Source organism: Lutjanus erythropterus, chromosome 23, assembly GCF_056507025.1.
Source record: "Lutjanus erythropterus isolate fLutEry1 chromosome 23, fLutEry1.hap2, whole genome shotgun sequence".
Lineage (NCBI taxonomy): Eukaryota > Metazoa > Chordata > Actinopteri > Lutjaniformes > Lutjanidae > Lutjanus > Lutjanus erythropterus.
In genome coordinates, this window is record NC_139339.1 from 21,771,680 (window position 1) to 21,791,886 (window position 20,207).

At 41.8% G+C, this 20,207-nt stretch overlaps 3 protein-coding genes and 1 pseudogene across 5 annotated transcripts; all 4 read left to right on the top strand.

Moving 5' to 3' along the window:
* Positions 1–6,361, top strand: LOC146306175 (uncharacterized). Its single transcript, XM_084711688.1, has 5 exons — positions 1–43; positions 180–524; positions 635–745; positions 872–906; positions 5,718–6,361. The coding sequence occupies exons 1-5, from the start codon at positions 1–3 to the stop codon at positions 5,898–5,900; spliced, it is 717 nt and encodes a 238-aa protein (XP_084567814.1). The 3' UTR covers positions 5,901–6,361.
* Positions 6,362–7,920: 1,559 nt separating this feature from the next.
* LOC146306176 (uncharacterized) lies at positions 7,921–9,274 on the top strand. Its single transcript, XM_084711692.1, has 5 exons — positions 7,921–7,983; positions 8,102–8,446; positions 8,659–8,769; positions 8,881–8,915; positions 9,024–9,274. Exons 1-5 carry the CDS (start codon positions 7,938–7,940, stop codon positions 9,060–9,062), a joined length of 576 nt encoding a protein of 191 aa, XP_084567818.1. The 5' UTR covers positions 7,921–7,937; the 3' UTR covers positions 9,063–9,274.
* A 3,263-nt stretch (positions 9,275–12,537) lies between these two features.
* LOC146306177 (uncharacterized) lies at positions 12,538–13,768 on the top strand. Of its 2 annotated transcripts, XM_084711687.1 has the most exons (6): positions 12,538–12,592; positions 12,716–13,060; positions 13,146–13,256; positions 13,406–13,440; positions 13,485–13,490; positions 13,562–13,768. In XM_084711687.1, the coding sequence occupies exons 1-6, from the start codon at positions 12,538–12,540 to the stop codon at positions 13,679–13,681; spliced, it is 672 nt and encodes a 223-aa protein (XP_084567813.1). In that variant the 3' UTR covers positions 13,682–13,768. The 2 variants fall into 2 exon arrangements, with proteins under 2 accessions (XP_084567813.1, XP_084567812.1); XM_084711686.1 differs by lacking the exon at positions 13,485–13,490 and having other exon boundaries at positions 12,716–13,119; positions 13,151–13,256.
* Positions 13,769–17,368: 3,600 nt separating this feature from the next.
* On the top strand, positions 17,369–18,609 carry LOC146306178 (uncharacterized; annotated as a pseudogene). Its single transcript, XR_014769160.1, has 5 exons — positions 17,369–17,474; positions 17,572–17,916; positions 18,002–18,112; positions 18,262–18,296; positions 18,418–18,609. The product of XR_014769160.1 is annotated as an uncharacterized LOC146306178 (transcript).
* The last annotated feature ends 1,598 nt before the right edge of the window (positions 18,610–20,207 follow it).

Sequence of the window (20,207 nt, forward strand, 5' to 3'; positions counted from 1 at the left end):
ATGATGAAGTTTACCTCCATAACAGCTTTACTCTGGACCTTCAGTAAGTGCACCTACCCATTTGTTTCTCAATACAACAATTGCTAGTTTTCCTGCAGTACAGTAACGTGTCAGTGCTGAAGTTTACAGACTATTCATTCAAATGACAAATTAATGAATAAATATGTTTTGTGTTTCAGGTTGGATCTCTGCCTCAGTTGCTGAGTTTCACACTGTGGAGGTTCAGTCGGGTGAAGAAGTCACACTGTTCTGCTCCAACTTTAGCAGTTTGCTCTCTAACATACTCTGGTTCAAACTGGACAACAGACCCAACATCAGCTGCATCTCCTCGATGTTTAGCTCTGATGTTAATTGTTCATTCTGTGATGGATTTCAAAATGGAAAATTTGATATGACATCCAACACCACGACCCTCTTCCTGAAGATTAAACAAGTGGATTTATCAGACTCTGGACTGTATTTTTGTGGATTTTACTCAGGTGGAAAGCCAATCATTGACAGTGCAACACATGTAAATGTTCAAGGTAAGATTGTTGTTAAGTCTTTTCTGCCTTTTATTTAGAGAAAGAATCAAACCACAAGCGGTCAAACACTATACAAAAAGTTTGATTTCCTGTAATCAACTTTCTTGTAGATGCGTCTGATGGAATAATAGATCTGACAAGTTTGATCCTGGGTGCTCTGATTATTGTCCTCGTTATAGTCGTCTTTGGTCTGGTTCTCACAGTCAGGAAACTTCAGAGAGGTACTTACTATTATTTAAAATATTATTTATGTTGCAAATACAAAACTTACAAATTTCTGCTTTTCAATAAGTAGAGTAGAGTTTTTGAGAAATGAACTGACTAGATTTTATGTGTTTGTCATTTAGGTCATGAAGAGGAACAGGACCCTCAACACAGTGAGGTAAAGAAATATTACCCTTAGATTAAGATTGATTAAAATCTATCTTTTATATGTTGTCTGGCTGAAGTCATTCATAATTTATTCATTCATTCATTCATTATCTTCCGCTTAATCCGGGGCCGGGTCGCGGGGGCAGCAGTCTGAGCAGGGACACCCAGACTTCCCTCTCCCTGGACACTTCTTCCAGGTGTTCCGGAGGGACCCCAAGGCGTTCCCAGGCCAGCCGAGCGACGTAGTCACTCCAGCGTGTCCTGGGTCTTCCCCGGGGCCTCCTCCCAGTGGGGCATGCCCGGAACACCTCCCTAGGCAGGCGCCCAGGAGGCATCCGATATAGATGTCCAAGCCACCTCAGCTGACTCCTCTCGACGTGGAGGAGCAGCGGCTCTACTCCGAGCTCCTCCCGGGTGACAGAGCTCCTCACCCTATCTCTAAGGGAGCGCCCCGCCACCCTGCGGAGGAAACTCATTTCAGCCGCTTGTATCCGAGATCTTGTTCTTTCGGTCATGACCCAGAGTTCATGACCATAGGTGAGGGTAGGAACGTAGATTGACCGGAAAATCGAGAGCTTCGCCTTTCGGCTCAGCTCCTTCTTCCCCACGACAGACCGGCGCAACGACCGCATTACTGCTGCCGCCGCACCAATCCGTCTGTCGATCTCGCGTTCCATCCTCCCCTCACTCGTAAACAAAACCCCAAGATACTTAAACTCCTCCACTTGGGGCAGGGACTCTTCTCCGACCCGGAGGGAACAAGCCATCTTTTTCCGGTCGAGAACCATGGCCTCAGACTTGGAGGTGCTGATTCTCATCCCAGCTGCTTCACACTCGGCTGCAAACCGCCCCAGTACAAGCTGAAGGTCCTGGTTCGAAGGAGCCAACAGGACAACATCATCTGCAAAAAGCAGAGATGAGATCCTGTGGTCCCCGAATCGGACTCCCTCTGGCCCCTGGCTGCGCCTAGAAATTCTGTCCATAAAAATAATGAACAGAACCGGTGACAAAGGACAGCCCTGCCTGAGTCCAACATGGACCGGGAACAGGTCTGACTTACTGCCGGCAATGCGAACCAAGCTCCTGCTCCGATCATACAGAGACCGTACGGCCCTTAGCAGAGGGCCCCGAACTCCATACTCCTGAAGCACCTCCCACAGAATGCCACGAGGGACACAGTCAAATGCCTTCTCCAAGTCCACAAAGCACATGTGGACTGGTTGGGCAAACTCCCATGAGCCCTCAAGCACCCTGCGGAGGGTGTAGAGCTGGTCCAGTGTTCCACGACCAGGACGAAAACCGCATTGTTCCTCTTGGATCCGAGGTTCGACTATCGGCCGAATTCTCCTCTCCAGTACCCTGGAATAGACTTTACCAGGGAGGCTGAGGAGTGTGATCCCCCTGTAGTTGGAGCACACCCTCCGGTCCCCCTTTTTAAATAGAGGGACCACCACCCCAGTCTGCCAGTCCAGAGGCACTGTCCCCAACTGCCACGCGATGTTGCAGAGGCGTGTCAGCCAAGACAGCCCTACAACATCCAAAGACTTGAGGTACTCAGGGCGGATCTCATCCACTCCCGGTGCCTTGCCACTGGGGAGCTTCCGAACTACCTCAGTGACTTCAGCTTGGGTGATGAATGAGTCAGCCTCTGGGTCCCCAGCCTCTGCTTCCTCTACGGAAGATGTGTCAGTGGGATTGAGGAGGTCCTCGAAGTATTCCTTCCACCGTCCAACAATATCCCCAGTCGAAGTCAACAGCTCCCCACCACCACTGTAAACAGTGTTGGCAGGGTACTGCTTCCCCCTCCTGAGGCGCCGGATGGTTTGCCAGAATCTCCTCGAGGCCGACCGGTAGTCCTCCTCCATGGCCTCCCCGAACCTTTCCCATGTCCGAGTTTTTGCTTCCACAACCACGCGGGCCGCAGCACGCTTGGCCTGCCGGTACCCGTCGGCTGCCTCAGGAGTCCCACGAGCCAGCCAAGCTCGATAAGACTCCTTCTTCAGCCTGACGGCATCCCTTACCTCCGGTGTCCACCACCGGGTTCGGGGATTGCCGCCGCGACAGGCACCGGAGACCTTACGGCCACAGCTCCGAATGGCTGCATCCACAATGGAGGCAGAGAACATGGTCCATTCGGACTCGATGTCTCCAGCCTCCCTCGGGATCTGGTCAAAGCTCTCCCGGAGGTGAGAGTTGAAGACCCCTCTGACAGATGGTTCCACCAGACGTTCCCAACAGACCCTCACAGTACGTTTGGGCCTGCCAAGTCTGTCCAGCTTCCTCCCCTGCCAGCGGATCCAACTCACCACCAGGTGGTGATCAGTTGACAGCTCAGCCCCTCTCTTCACCCGAGTGTCCAAGACACACGGCCGGAGGTCAGTTGACACGACCACAAAGTCGATCATTGACCTCCGACCTAGGGCGTCCCCATGCCACGTGTACTGATGGGCACCTTTATGCTTGAACATGGTGTTTGTTATGGACAGACTGTGACTAGCACAGAAGTCCAATAACAGAACACCACTCGCGTTCAGATCGGGGGGGCCGTTCCTCCCAATCACGCCCCTCCAGGTAACACTATCGCCACCCACGTGAGCATTGAAGTCCCCCAGCAGGATGATGGGGTCCCCAGTCGGAGCACTTTCCAGCACCCCTCCCAAGGTCTCCAAGAAGGCCGGGTACTCTGCGCTGCCGTTTGGCCCGTAGGCCGAAACGACAGTGAGGCACTTATCCCTGACCCGAAGGCGCAGGGCGGCGACCCTCTCGTTCACCGGGGAAAACTCCAACACATGGCGGCTGAGCTGGGGGGCTATTAGCAAGCCCACACCAGCCCGCCGCCTCTCATTGTGGGCAACTCCAGAGTAGAAAAGAGTCCAGCCTCTCTCAAGGAGTTGGGTTCCAGAGCCCCGACTGTGCGTGGAGGTGAGCCCGACTATCTCTAGCCGGTACCGCTCAACCTCCCGCACCAGCTCAGGCTCCTTCCCCCCCAGCGAGGTGACATTCCATGTCCCCACTGTGAGATTCCATGTCCTGGGATTGGGTTGTCGGGGCCCCCGCCCACGACTGCCACCCAAATCACAGCGCATCAGCCCCTTCTGAACCCTCTCGCGGGTGATGGGCCTACGGGAGGGCGGGCCCACGTCGCTCCTTCGGGCTGGGCCCGGCCGGGTCCCGTGGGCAAAGACCCGGCCACCAGGCGCTCGCCTGCCAGCCCCAACCCCAGGCCTGGCTCCAGGGTGGGGCCCCGGTAACGCCAATCCGGGCGACGTAACTGACCCTGGTGTTGAACTTTCCATAGGGGGCTTTGGAACCGCTCTTAGTCTGACCCATCACCTAGGACCTGTTTGCCTTGGGAGACCCTACCAGGGGCAAAGCCCCCGACAACATAGCTCCTAAGATCATTTAGGTTCTCAAACCCCTCCACCACGATAAGGTGGAGGGGTTCATCATAATTTAATGATTGTTTTTTCAGTACCAGGTCATGTATATTCATAAGACATTAAATGCATTCATATGGCTTTATAAAACTATTTAGAAATGTTTACAATTGTGCATAACATCTTCTAACAAGAATTAATAAGTATTATAACTAAAGCATTCATAATGCTTTATAGCTCCACGCCAAAGTGACATCATCTGAGTCCTGTGTTACACAGCACATTATAACTACCATAACTTTAGCCAGTTAAGACACAGAGAACTACCGTTATGTTTCATAACAGCTTATAAAGTCCAAGCTTCTGAAGTGACATAATGTCTTAGAAACATCAATAATACACAATAGCATGACCTTGTGATCTTTTAGTAAAGTGACAGCAATGTATAATGTTATAGCAATTGTATAATGCTATAACACAATTATGAACACTTTTGAGAAGGAATTGTCAGCTGCAAGTGTGAGACAAATCCACAATGATTATCAAAGTCATGTCAAGTCTTTATCCTTTATCCAAAATGAACAACTTCATATTTTAAGTGGAAATAGATAACTTTTCACTATTTTATGCGAGAGTGCATTTGCTCCCAACCTGAGGTTCAGGCCCATGTAAGAGAATGGCAAATGTCACACAGGGTCCCCAAGGTTTTGACTGTTTCGAGGTTGTCAAAATTAGATTAAACATGTTGACTAAAACCACATTTTATACAAAAGTCTGTATGAAAAATCATTTTAAAAGATGCATTTTTTGTCCTCATTCAAAAATAGTGGGTTAGTTAGTACGTCACACCTCTGTGACATGTCAGTCTCTGTGATAATGAATAATGTTTGATCTTTTGGTAAGGATGAGTGTGTGTAAGCTGACTCTGTTGGGTTGTTAAAAGAAAAAACAAAGCTTACACTAGAAAAGGTAACACATCTAAGAATGGAAACAATTGTGGGAAAACAGGTTGTGAACCACTGCTATTACAGATATTTATAAGACATTATTCCATTTAGAATAATCAATACATTTAGAATTTACAATCTGTTATGATATGTTAGTAGTCTTCTCTACCGTATGTGTCTTTATAACTGGCTAAAGTTATGGTAGTTATAATGCGCTACGTAACCCAGGACCCAGGACTAACATTGTCACTTTGGCATGGAGCTGTAAAGCATTATGAATGCTGAACTTATGATATATTATGTTGTATAATACTTTATAAATCTTGTTATAAGTTGTCATGCAGGACTATAACAATGACACAGTTTTTAGAAAGTCTTATAAATGCCTTATAATGTCTTATGAATGTGCCTATAACGTATTATTGATGTGACCTTCATTGTAAAAAGTTTCTTTGTATAAACTCATGTGAGATGACTGTATATGTTTTTAATTACAGAACCAGGGCTCTGATGCTCTGACCTATGCAGCACTGAATTTCTGTCCAAAAGCAAAAAGCAACAGAGGGCCTCCATCAGAGAACCAGCTGGAGGTGTCAGATGTTGTGTATTCTACCACCAGATCGACTAAAGGAACATCTGGAAGAGCAGCTCAGAGTGGAACCGCTGCTTCATCATGTTAAACTGCTGTTCATCACTGCCAGAAAATCTAATTTTGTAATATAGATTCTATATTCATGCAAATTGTGCAAGCTCGGCTAAGATTGTATTTAACAGCCTGTTTCCTGCTTATTTCGTTGTCTTCAATCTTAGTCTGAGAGAAAATAAATATGATTGAGGAGGAACCAGTAAGCACATTGATTACTGAGTGTCTTATAGTGAGAGTTAGATGGAGGTCTGCAGCAGCAGAGGTGTGAGTGAGACTCACATCAGTTGCGTGACAGGAAGAGACAGCACAGTGTGGTCTGAGCATGACGGAGGTGAAAAATATGAGGTCTGTCAACTCAGAACCCTGTGGGAGTAAAATCTGAAATCAAGCCATGAACAACTGTATACTGTACATCTGTCAAGAAACACCGAAGCAGAATGTTTTCGGAAATATAATGCACAAATGTGTAAACTGATAAGGTGCCGTATATGACATTTACTGCCACTAGAGATCATAGCAGACCACCAGCATCTCAGACCAAAAATAAAAGTGCTTTGTTTACTCAATCAAGATGGTAAGAAAAAGAAAAGGAAGTGGCATCTGCACACACGCAGTTCACAAAACTCAGATCAAACTGTGAAACTAGGCAGTACTGATCAAATATGGATCAAAATGATATTACTACTATGACTATTTCTCATTTAAAATGTTTTCACAAAGATATTTCAGTGTACAGAGGGAGGGAGGGAATGTGTGTGTATCCTTACATAGCAAAAAGTTTTCTGACATCTAGTACGGCTGAATGTTATAAATGTCAGGGATAATCAACGCGTAGGTGTGTGATAAACGGTTTGAAAGCACGATGTGGAGGCGAAGAGCCACCCGCTACCAAGCGGACGGTGGTTTTCTGTGTGAAATGCTGTCAGATGCGTCAACGCCCACCTAAAAGTTGATTATCCTATGTATAGCATGCTAACAATGTGAAATAAAAACATTCACAGAATTTTGAGATGAAAATCTAAAAGTTATGAAGCAAGAGCTTATAATTGTCATAACAAGAAATAATTCTAGTCCCTTTTACAGCCAAGCAGTTAGTCACAGTGTAAATTATATTCTGGTGAGGACTGATTTAAAACAACTGAAAAACAGCACAAGGAACTGAAACCTTAAATACAGCTTTGCTTGACTTGAACTACGTATCACTTATTATATTGAAATGTGATATATGCCGGTTGACACCAGCGCTAATGTTTATTAAATGTGCCACACTGTACTCGCCGCCAGCCTTAGTGGACCGATCCGAGGCGTAAAGTCCACCTAAGATTTCATGAAGCTTGACCACAGAGTATATTTCCAAATCTGTGTTCTTTTGTTTTTGGTGTAAAAAGTCTTTCAGAATATCAACTGCTCATTTTGTTGCCTTTTTTGTACTAAATTTCTTTTCAGTTTCTTTTTCTTTCCCTCTCCATTCCTCTCTCCTCTGCTGAGTCCCATTCTTCTAAATCATTGAATTCTCCAAATGGATTGAAATAAATGTTAAAATCAGTCACTGGTGAGTTCTCCTTCCACGTTTATCAGGTTGGTCACTATACTGGTCAGTATTAACCCAAACCGTGGAATAATGCACCTTTAACTGTCATATCATTCGTGTGTATAATGGTTTTCTAAATGTCTGAATTCAACTTTTAAGTGACTCATACTTTGCTTGATATAAATACACATGAGCTACAGCACTGTGGTGACAGCGCAGGTATCTGTATCATGGCTGAGGTCTCAACAGGAAACTCGGCCTTCAGCTCTGTGCATCATGGCTACAATCTCGTCATCAGTCTTTCTGAGAGTGACAGGAATAAAAAAGAATATGACTGTAATTTTCAAAGTGATGTGCTCCTGTGTAAACAGTGTCGACTTAGGTTTAGTGCAATTTTAGATGATTTTTTTTAAAGTGATGTGATCAATATAAATAGCATGATACAGCATACATATACACATAAACACCACGCCTCTTCAAACCCCCTGACCTGAGCTCAGTGTTATAAAGTGCCATAACAGTGACACGATCATCTGCACAATGAGGAACTTCACCGTAATAACAGCTTCACTCCTCTGCAGCCTCAGTAAGTACTGACATTGAGTTACTGCACAGATAATTATTAATAAAGTCACAGAAAGACGCTGGTTACTTTCCTGTTGCTCCGTCAGAAAACTGATGAATCTCTCTGCTGTGTGTTTCAGGCTGGATCTCTGTCTCAGGTTCTGAGTCTCAGACTGTGGACGTTCAGTCTGGTGAAGACGTCACTCTGCTGTGCTCAAACTTTTCCAATACTTTCACTCAGATAATCTGGTTCAAACTGGTCGATAGAAAGCACCCCCGCTGTGTCTCTTATGTGTTCAAGCCTTTTGAACCTGTTATGTTCTGTGAAGGATTTCAAACTGGAAAATTTGAAATGAGCTCCAACATCTCTACTCTCTTTCTCGAAATCAAACAAGTGGATTCATCTGACTCTGGACTGTATTTCTGTGGATATCAAGCAGGCAGAGGCCCGGTTATTGTCAGTGCGACATATTTACAGGTTCAAGGTAAGATTGTTGTAAAAATCTGTCTTTTGCTGCTCGTCAGCGTAACATTTCATTTTGGTGAATCTCATGATCAGATATTTCATCATGTAATTTAAATTCTAACCACTCTGCCTCTCCTTAAAATTTCTCTAATGCATTTTCAGTAATTTGTTCATCAGATCTAAAGCAATTAAACATAAACGAGAAGTCTGATTTGAGTATCTTTCTTGTAGAAGAGTCTGATGGAACAACAAAGCAGATGGGTGCGGTCCTGGGCGGTCTGACTGTTTTCTTTGTTACAATCATCATTTGTCTGGCTGTTAAAATCAAAAAGCTTCAGAGAGGTATCTGGACTTAGTTTAATTCTATTTCAGCATGATATGCTTAAAAAGTAACATTATCAGTGATCAGTTATCATCATTGAACTAACAGGGCATTTTATTTCTGTCTTTCAGCCAATAATGAAGAACAGAATCCACAATGGAGAGAAGTGAATACAACTTAAAGATTGATTTGATATATTGATTATTATATTTTATGACTTCATGAGTTATTTAAAGAGATTTGTCATTAACTTAACTGTTATTGTTGTTGACAGACTCTGGACTCTGACTTCAATGACGTCCCCCTAAATTAGCAACAATAAGAAGCAGGAGACCTGAATCAGAGACAGAAGTGGAGGCTCTAGTGATTTTTGGAGGAATTAAGATCACATATGTGGACTAATGTAACAAAAATGTACAATCGTATGGTCTCTCTTGAAAATTAGAGTGTTTGTGTATCAATGAGATTACCTGTCTAAATAAAGGTAATAAAACAAATGAACAATAAAAATGTTAAGAAAAAAAAATATTCTTACTTCCACATGGTGCATCAGTGTCTTTTAAAACTTCATCTTCATATGAAACCATTTACTCTCTAATTACAAACATTTCAAATAAAAATCTTGATTCATGCACAGCTTTATGTTTCATTGACTGTCCATCATCCATACGTATGTCATCATTTACACATGTCCTTGTCTGCCTTACTGACATTGTTAGACATCTTGCAAGCTGCATTTCCAGAAAACGTCAGAGCATGAAAAGTTTTTCTTATTTGATCCTTCCTGAGTCCTGCCTCTTTTCACTCTGACAATCACACACAAAAATGAAGATGAGTGAACACTGCCTGCCGAGGCATACGTCTATGCTATTGGTCGAGGCTGTGGCTCCGCCCCCTCATAGTTCACCAGAGATCAACTATAATGGACACAAATTCATGGCCACCGGGCCTTTTCTCCTTTGCAGGATGAGAAAGTCATGACTCCGCCCCTGCCCTGACTCTGACTGGCTGGTAAGCCACTTGTCTCATTCATTTGATTGGTCAATTTAGGTTGGGTAGATTTAGGCATGAATAAAGCATGGCATGAATGGAGTGGAAAGCGAATCAGAGAAAGCGAATCAGAGGCACAATAGGGTGGGAAATGCCTTCGCCATTCTGGGGGAATGAATATCACTTCCTGTATGTCCAGGCCTATGCTACACACTTGGCTTGTCTATGTTGAGAAGAAAACCACAATTTTAAGAAGATTAAAACATGTTGCTGGGTGACAAGTTGTAGTGTCATATATTTACGTCTAATGTTAGCAAAAAAGTTAGCAAACCAGCTAGCTAATCTACATTAATCTTTAGCGTGCTAGTTATCCAGCATTTTGCTAACATTAGCTGTCTTGTTAGCAAGCATTTTGCCAACATTAGCAAACTTAATATGTGACCCTTTATATCGCTTTGCGGTTATTGGAGCACAGAGCAAAAGGGGGCGGGACTTAGGAGGGGTCAATTGGACTTTCCCAGCAGGCCACCATGTGGCTGTTTAGCTATTCTCAAAATAACAAATTCTTTAGAATAAAATCATTATCTTAATCTCTCAGGAGGCAATGACAAATCACATGTTGATGTTATTGTCAAGATGGTAGGAATGTCCCAAAGATTGATGCTAGCAAATGTTGGCCATGTGTGAAACCACTGAAAGTAGAGTCTAATTTAGTCACCCTTTTGTAGTCTGATGGAATAACAAAGCCTGTCAGTGTGATTCTGGAAGGTAAAACTACTGACATAGAAAGAAAAACATGAGAACTCCCGAAAAGTGAAGCCAATACATTTTGATCTCCCCCTGGTGGCTGGCTGCAGTACAGCTCTTAAACCCTGCCTCCCCAGTGTTAATAAGTGGGAGATGGGCCAAACTTAAACATCAAAGTAAACATCAAATATTTTTTTTCCCAAATATGTTTTCTCTCATTTTAGGTAGTTCTTATCACACTGATGTTTGTTCAGGTGATAATTTTTCTGATCAGTTTTGGTTTAATTAGTTTTTGATACTATATAAATGGGGTTTCATGCCATGATTGACAGCTGAGCTATGCACTCCATTGAGTTAGCCCCAGATGATGTCAGCAACACAAGTTGGAAGCACTCGTATCTGGGATATTTTGACTTCAGTCACTGTTGTAAAGTATTAATAGACTAGAAGAATCCCCCCTGTCAGTGTTAAATTATTTTACATTATTCCAGGATGATCCATACTGATGCTTTAACATGTATAAAGCATTTAATATTGCAGCAGGTTGAAAAGGATCATTTTAATTAATTCATGTGTGGCCCCCATTTCCAATAAAGTTAGCTCACACACAAATGCACACCAAAACAAACTCTGACTTTGTTTTTGAGACCATCACTCAGTTTGTGCAGGTGCTGTAGCACAAAAATCTATAAGTAGATGCAGCATGAGAGGCTAGTCATTTCTTACCTGGCAAAATGGATAAGAGGTACACACTGGAAGAAGCAAGGAAGTTGGTGATGCTGTCACCCGTGAAGGATGAGGAGCAAGAAGAAGAGATGGAAGAAACGGTGGGGGAAGAGATGGAGGAGAAGGAGGATGAAGAGGAGGAGAAGAGGATTGATTCTGATGATGATGATGATGGGGATGAGGAGAACCATGAATCACCTGAATCATCAGGTTCCTCTGAGAGCAGGGAAGAGGTGGAGGAAATATATGACACGGCAGGATGGTTGTCCAGGAGTGGGCTTTGCTGGTTCTCCACCCTGCACAAGACGCTCTGGTATATCCCTGCTACAAGTGGTGTGAGCCCTGGGCATCAGGAGCTGGAGGTTAATGATGGGGTGATTACCAAGCTGGTAATCGTAACAGATTATAACTGCTGTAAAGGAGCTGTTGACAACCTTGACCATTATGCATCAATATTCTTACTGAATTTATATATTTATCTGGGATATATGTATTCATTCATTTTTTTTTATTTTGTATTGTGAGCAAGGATATTTGTGTTCATTCATTCATTTTTTCCTTATTTTTTGGGAGTGTTTTTATTTTTTTTTTGGAGGTTGTCAGCACCTACAGGCAGCTGGAGGAGAACCAGTGGCCATTGGTGGTGTTTTTCAACATCCTTGATGTGACATTTGAGCTCTGGACTGCCATGGATCCTTCATGGCTGCAGAGGAAAAGATACATGAGAAGGATTTTCCTGGAGGACTTGGGGAAATCCCCGGTGACACCTCAGATGACCCGAAGACACGCCCTCCCTCGCACACCAGTTGCTGCTGCCATGGTGGAGCGTGCCCAGCACAAAGATAGTGATGATGACCCAGACCATTACCCAGGTGAACCCAGCTCCAAAATGAGGAAGCAGTGTGACTTTTTTCATTTGAGTTTTTCACATCTTCTGCACTCTTATTTTGAGCTCACTGATGCCTCATCTGTCAGAAAAAGGAGTAAACAAAGAAAAGCAGGAGACAAATATAAGCTCTCCTTTAAGGTAACAAGTTTTCTTTTAGCTCTCACTGTTTTCTCAAGAGCTGATTATTTAAGACAAATTTAAGATCAGTGCAATGAGACAAAAAAAAAACATTTTAGGATCTTGTTGGGCTCAAGTTAGAATCAAGCTGAGAAGAGACAAAGGCTGTTTCTCAAGAACCGAATTTGATTATTTTTCTCAAGACGTGCTCAGTGTCAATAGCAACATACTTTTTTTTTTCTTAAAACACCACGCCTCTTCAAAAGGACAAGAGCTCAGCGTTATAAAGAACCGCCACAGTGATACAGTCATACACACGATGAGGAACTTCACACTTAACAACATGATTACAGCCTTACTTCTCTGCAGTCTCAGTAAGTACTGACATTGAATTAAAGCATTACTTAGACTACTACTATGAACATTACAGTATATGAAGGTATTGGTTACATTGATACTCTGTCAATCAGGGGTTTAATCTCTCTGCTGTGTTTCAGGCTGGATCTCTGTCTCAGGTTCTGAGTCTCAGACTGTGGACGTTCAGTCTGGTGAAGACGTCACTCTGCTGTGCTCAAACTTTTCCAGTACTTTCACTCAGATAATCTGGTTCAGAGTGGTCAGTAGAAGTCAGCTCCGCTGTGTCTCTTTTATGCTCAAACCTTTTGAACCTGTTAAATACTGTGAAGGATTTCAAACTGGAAAATTTGAAATGAGCTCCAACCTCTCTACTCTCTTTCTCAAAATCAAACAAGTGGATTCATCTGACTCTGGACTGTATTTCTGTGGATATTACATGAACAAAGACCCGATTATTAAGGATTCAACATATTTAGAGGTTCAAGGTAAGACTGTTGAAAAGCTTGATGTGGACTCTGTGGTGTTTGTCAAATTAACATTTAGAGTCTAATGTAATGATCTTTCTTGTAGAAAAGTCTGATGTAATAGCAAAGCTGATCTTTGTGATCCTGGGTGTTCTGACTGTTCTCCTCACTGTGGTCATCATTTATCTGACTGTTCAAATCAAAAAACTCCACAGAGGTAATTAGTTTTCATGTGTTTTCACATCATTTTAAGTTGGAACTATATGACAGACAAATCCACGACTTCCTTATCAACAACATGCATCAACAGCAATATTTTCAAACAGTGTTAGTCGACTGACCAGATATATTCTTTCTGTCGTTCAGCTCATGTTGAGGAACAGAATCTACAACAGACAGAGGTGAAGTTTCATTTTTAAATGTATTTTAGCACAATCACTTCAAGTCATTGGTCAGATTTTGTCTTTTTCTTCTCACACGCTCAGTTTTGTAAGACGAGTGACTGAGAATACTGTCTTTCAGGAGTCAGATGAGCTGAACTACGCAGCAGTGAGTTTTCGTCCAAAAGCAGAAAGAAACCACAGGCCTGCAGCAGAAGGAGAAGTGGAGACTAACAGCCCTATTTATGCTGCCACCAGATAGACTCAGGAAGCACCTGGAACTACAGCTGGAAGTGGAACTAAGAAATGTAAAATATCCTTAATAATGCTTCTTTATTTTGTCATTTATGTCATACTTCTGACTTCTTACACATTTCAATCTGAGAGCTGGAGAGTTTGATCTGTGTTTGATGAGGAGAAGCCAGTAAAAACACTGCTGTTTGTTTAAATTGCCTATAGTGAGACTTACAGTAGATGGAAATGTGCAACACTGCAGTTTCAAGTTCAGTCATCATTTCAACTGTAAAAAATACAGTGCAATTAAATACTCAGGACCAGGGCATAAATATGGAATCACGTGTGTGACAGGAAGAAGCAGCACAGTGTGGTCTGAACACAACTAATGTGAAAACTATGAGGCCCGTGGTTTATCTGGTGTCATCTGTCGTGCAGAGAAAAAGATCTACAGATGCAGACGCATAGAAGCTTTTGAAAAACATGCAGTACATCACTCTAACAATGGCACAGAGGTGTCAACCTCTACAACTCGTGAAAAGATGCTTCCTCATCTGAAACCCTCCAGTCTGCAGGCTGTATATGTGTAAGACAGATCACAGCAGAACTACAGCGGGTGCAGCATCCATCCATCTAACTGTGAAGTCAACTGTGTTTGCTGCTACTTGGGGGATCACACACAGATCACACAAACAGACAAAATGTAGGGTTAGGAGGGTTATTTTAAGAATCCATTCTGATGCAATCACTTATTACCTGTTAAAAATGTAGTCAGTGATCTAATCCAAGTATCACAGTATTAAAGTTATTAGTTGATTACCTTCATCACTTTTGGATTACCTCAATACCAAATGTGCTGAAACTGTTTAACCTAATGTAGTCTTTTATGTTTGTTGTTATGTCCGCCTGGAGGGCACCATGCAATCACTTGCATGTGTTTGTGTGACCAACAGACCTGCAGCTTGTCCACGTTCATGATTTTATGCTGAAGGACCTCTGTGATTCACAATTCTTGAAAAAAGCTTCTTTTTTTATGGCTCCATGCCAGCGACAGCCAGATACGTTTTGGGATCATATTCTTGTCAACACAATACCTCAAGAACACCATGAGGGAATTTCTTGACAAACATGACATGAATAACCACCTTGATTCAAGAATGAGCTGTCTGTTTTTTTTGTGAATGCGATATTTCAAGAATGCCTTGAGAGAATTTATTCAAATTTGCTACATGTCAAGAATGAACTGAATACATTTCAACACAAGTTTTTGGTCACACAGCTGTCTAATAAGATACTAGCAGTGCTGGAGAGGAACTACTTAAATGTAACTAGTTACATGTAATTATATGTTAGTGATTACAAAGGGCCTACATCCAAATAGTCTCTCCAGGATGCCTGGCACTCTAGCAAGCACACTTTTCTATTTTAAAAATGACTTCATGACTGCTTGGCAATATATTTATGTTTTAGCCCTTCTGACAAAGTGGGTGAAAAAAACACCTTTTGTCCCCATTTTCACCATACTGCCATATTACTTACTTAACCATGCTTTTATTATTGCTGTAACTATATTTTAATCATTCATCTGTAACTTGTAAATACCCTGGTTTGTTTGTGTTTTACATCATATTTAGTTACAGTTCATATTATCAAGGACAACACAAGGACAAGTCTTGTTAAGTTTAATAATTGTTCATTGGTTCATAGCATTCGTTTCTTTTGCTCATTTTGCTCATTTGCTCATCACTTCCTGTGTTTGTACAGTGACATCATCTGTGACATCATGGGGTTAACCCAAATATGAGCTTTGTTAACTAACTTCGTAACTATCTATGTTGATTGTAATCTGTTTAGGCTTGTTCCAGTATATGTGGTAATTTATGGGAGAGTGTATAAAGTTTAGTAAAGATGATAAACTCTTTTTCTTGTCTCAGGTGGTGTATTCAGCTTCATCAGTTGAATGGTACAGACCAATTGACTCCAAGAGATTATTTAAGGCATTGCTCAAAGGCTGTTAAGAGGAGAGATGTCAGTGTGAAGCCGTGTAAACCTGATGTGAGGTTATTTCTTTGTGTACGTGTGCACACAAAGTGTGAATGAATGTATTTTGTTAAGTCTGAATGCCAGTGTTTTGCTGTGTGCATCTGATGTTCAGTTTATTTGACTGAGTTCCAGAGATGGTTGTCTTTGTTTTGGTAAATAAAACTTTTTTTTTTTCCTCTAGACAACCTCTGAGTCTGCCTCTTACTTCATCCTCTGGCTACAACTATCTCACAAACCTACTGAACCTGTCTCTGGCCTGATAGAAACACTTGACCTAAAATGTTCTAAAACATATCATGTTTATATTAGGAAGCAAAGATGAGGTCTACATGCTGTTTTTTACATGGTAAGCAATATATTTCCCATTATCTCCAATAACACTCACAGTTTACCTCAAATTGTGTGACTGCAGACAATGACGTTCACTTTTATGTCCAAGTTCCATCTTTTAGGGATAGGCAGGTCGTTACTGATACTCACAAGGTCCTTACTAAGTATTGATTCCCTATATCAAAAATAAAATTATATAAGTACATGTGGGTGGCTGGGCCTTTAGGTCTTGGTCTTCATAGACTCTTTTTAGTCTGGCGTATTAGGGAAGTGGTCAACATTTTCAAGAGTAGATTTGTCAGCTGGGTCGATGGGTGGTGGGTGGAAGTGGACACAGGATGTGGCTCTTCTTGATGTTTGAGGGCCTATATCCACAAAAGAGTCTTTTCCTGCCTGAAAATGCCAGGCGCTCTTCTGAAAAAGTTGCTGGGAGCGCATGAGAACACCGGATCCATGGATGAAATGGTTCATTTATGTTTAGCAAGTGCTGCATTATCAACAAATACCAAGTATGAAAATGTCAGCACAAGGTAGAGCAGCCTACTTGTACTGGTCCTTTCTCTGGATGAAGGGGAGGCTGAAGGTCGCAGTTAGAGAGGACGGACCTGTCGATCCGTGTGGGTTCATGAGATTTTGTGGGTGAGGAAACATCTTGGCCAGTACTATGGTTTGGTTCAAACCATAGTCGGAGCCCACGTTAGGGACCATTAGCCATTTTGTGGCAGCCTATTTGACCCGTTCCTCCTCTGCTGTGATTGTATGACTAGGTTGAAAACTCTCTGCGACCAGGAAAGAAAAAGCCAAATGCTCAGCACAAAATAGACGCACAAGTACTTCCTTTGTTACAGAGTTACAAACTATTGAAAACAATTCAAAAATATGCTGGCCTCAAAAAAACACTCATGGACACAGACCCTAAGGCTCGGTCCATGGTTCTGTTCATGTTCAGGAACATAAACAGCAAGAAAATTCCCTCCACATTTGGCCCTTATGTGTAGGGTTATTATTTCATATAGAACAAGATGGCAAAATAGAAAAATGGGCAGCTGGAATTATTTTTTTTATAGAAGAAAGCAGGCAAGATATGGTGGCCAACCAGAGTTTCCAAAGTACATGAATAGCGTAGATCTTGATCAGGCTTCTCAGAGTTCCTGGACATTTAGTTGAATAATATGAATGAGTGGAATTGATGACATGATGGGTTAACAATGTGCCATACTGCAAACTCCGTAAGTCAACTCTTGAGTCTTTGCTTTTATGTTATTTTTTAATGATTTTTCACAAGTGCTGGTGCAGTCAGTGTAAATACAGCTACAGGAGGCTAAACACTCCGCCTACTCAAACTCTCTGACAGGAGCTCAGTGTTATAAGGCAACATAACAGTGGCACGATCATCTGCACAATGAGGAACTTCACCGTGATAACAGCTTCACTCCTCTGCAGCCTCAGTAAGTACTGACATTGAATTAACACACCGATTACTGTTAATACAATCAAACACAGACCTGTCAGAAAACTGATGAATCTCTCTGCTGTGTGTTTCAGGCTGGATCTCTGTCTCAGGTTCTGAGTCTCAGACTGTGGACGTTCAGTCTGGTGAAGACGTCACTCTGCTGTGCTCAAACTTTTCCAGTACTTTCACTCAGATATTCTGGTTCAGAGTGGTCAGTAGAAGTCAGCTCCGCTGTGTCTCTCATATGTTCAAACCTTTTGAACCTGTTAAATACTGTGAAGGATTTCAAACTGGAAAATTTGAAATGAGAACCAACATCTCTACTCTCTTTCTCAAAATCAAACAAGTGGATTCATCTGACTCTGGACTGTATTTCTGTGGATATTACATGAGCAAAGACCCGATTATTAAGGATTCAACATATTTAGAGGTTCAAGGTAAGACTGTTGAAAAGCTTGATGTGGACTCTGTGGTGTTTGGCAACTTAACATTTAGAGTCTAATGTAATGATCTTTCTTGTAGAAAAGTCTGATGTAATAGCAAAGCTGATCTTTGTGATCCTGGGTGTTCTGACTGTTCTCCTCACTGTGGTCATCATTTATCTGACTGTTCAAATCAAAAAGCTCCAGAGAGGTAATTAGTTTTCATGTGTTTTCACATCATTTTAAGTTGGAACTATATGATAGACAAATCCACAACTTCCTTATCAACAACATGCATCAACAGCAATATTTTCAAACAGTGTTAGTCGACTGACCAGATATATTCTTTCTGTCGTTCAGCTCATGTTGAGGAACAGAATCTACAACAGACAGAGGTGAAGTTTCATTTTTAAATGTATTTTAGCACAATCACTTCAAGTCATTGGTCAGATTTTGTCTTTTTCTTATCACACGCTCAGTTTTATAAGACGAGTGACTGAAAATACTGTCTTTCAGGAGTCAGATGAGCTGAACTACGCAGCGGTGACTTTTCATCCAATAGCAAAAAGAAACCACAGGCCTGCAGCAGAAGGAGAAGTGGAGACTAACAGCCCTATTTATGCTGCCACCAGATAGACTCAGGAAGCACCTGGAACTACAGCTGGAAGTGGAACTAAGAAATGTAAAACATACAGTACATCACTCTAGTAATGGCACAGGTGAGGTGTCTGTATCATGATAGAGGCGTCAACCTCTAGAACTCGTGAAAAGATGCTTCACAGCCTCGTCTGAAACCATCCGCTCTGCAGGCTGTGGGTGTTTAAGACAGATCAGACAGATCCCATCCATCTAACTGTGTTATTTACTCAATGCAGCTGTGTTTCCTGCTACTTGGGAGGTCACACAGACAAAATATAAGGTTGGCAGGGTTACCTCAGAAATTCTGATACAAGTACTAATTACCTGTTAAAAAGTGTAGTCCACTTTACTTCAATACCAAATGTGATGAAACTCTTTAGTCAAATATAATGTTTTATGTTGGTGGGCTGGAGGGGATCATGCAATCACTGTCCTACAGCTTGTCCACAGTTAATCTCGCTGTGCTATAATGTTTGTGCTAATAAACAGCCCTGACTGTACTCATCTGGCCTGTGCCACATGACTAGAAAACTCTGAGATATGAGAATTGATTGTGTAGCCGCACACAGTCACACACGTGAGAGAATGGCACAAAAGGAAACAGTGTGATGTGGTGCTACTTTTTATCTGTAGATAAAAATACAGCAAGATGCACTATTTGTGTCGCACTGTCAAACACTTAATAGCAACACACACTGAAACTTACAGGGAGGCTGAGGAGAGGTAAGACAAAAATTACTTATTTTTTTTATCATCACAGTATTTCTTCAAAATAGACTAGATTTTTATAGTTTACATTTTACATTATATTGTATATCTAACAGCGTGAACATTTTTATTTACTTGTACTCTTATCTGCTTTTGTAATAAATTTGTTATTATTGAAGGGCAATTATTTCAGTTGATTTTAATTATTCTTTTTTCTAACCATTACTTTGAAAAGTCACACATCCATTTAAGATATTGGTATTGTTAAAATTGTAAGAAAATTATAAGAAAAAGTAAAAAAGTATCATCAAATGTTTCATCAGGAAAGCTTATGACGACATCCACTCCCTCTTCTGTTTGTGCTGACGGTCCAGTTTAAATGATGTTTTTAAAAATTCCAACGTGTCCATGATCCACTTTGAAAGTGCTGAACAGTGTGGAACTGCAGAGTGCTTCACATTTATTAAAGAATTTAAAAATCATGTTTTTAACCTTATTTGCATATTCATGAGACCTTGAAAACGAAATGAGGACAAGGTGTAGAGTGATATGTAAGCCAGTTTAACAAGGTATTTAAACTTATCTTGCAAAAACCATATCAGCTGAAACTGAGTTTTTTCAACTTTTTTTTTTTACAGTGCGTTGGTGACAGAATTTACTTAGAACCTAAAAAGGTTTGAGAGTCTTCTTGTGAAACCCCGTCCCCTCAGTTTCATGTGTCCTTGATATATTAAAATTTTGCACTTTCTTCAAAACAACATATGCAGGAATGTGAACTGTCCAGATACGACTATGATACAATGGACAAGTTGCACAGGAGACATTTCGATATGTCATATCAAATAACTCTGAACTTTGTTGCATTCTGCTTAGGGGAGATTCTTCGATTGTGTGTGTTGCTTACTGTCTCTGTCACTCGGACACATAATTGAACTTAGCCTTAATTACTGTTATGAAGA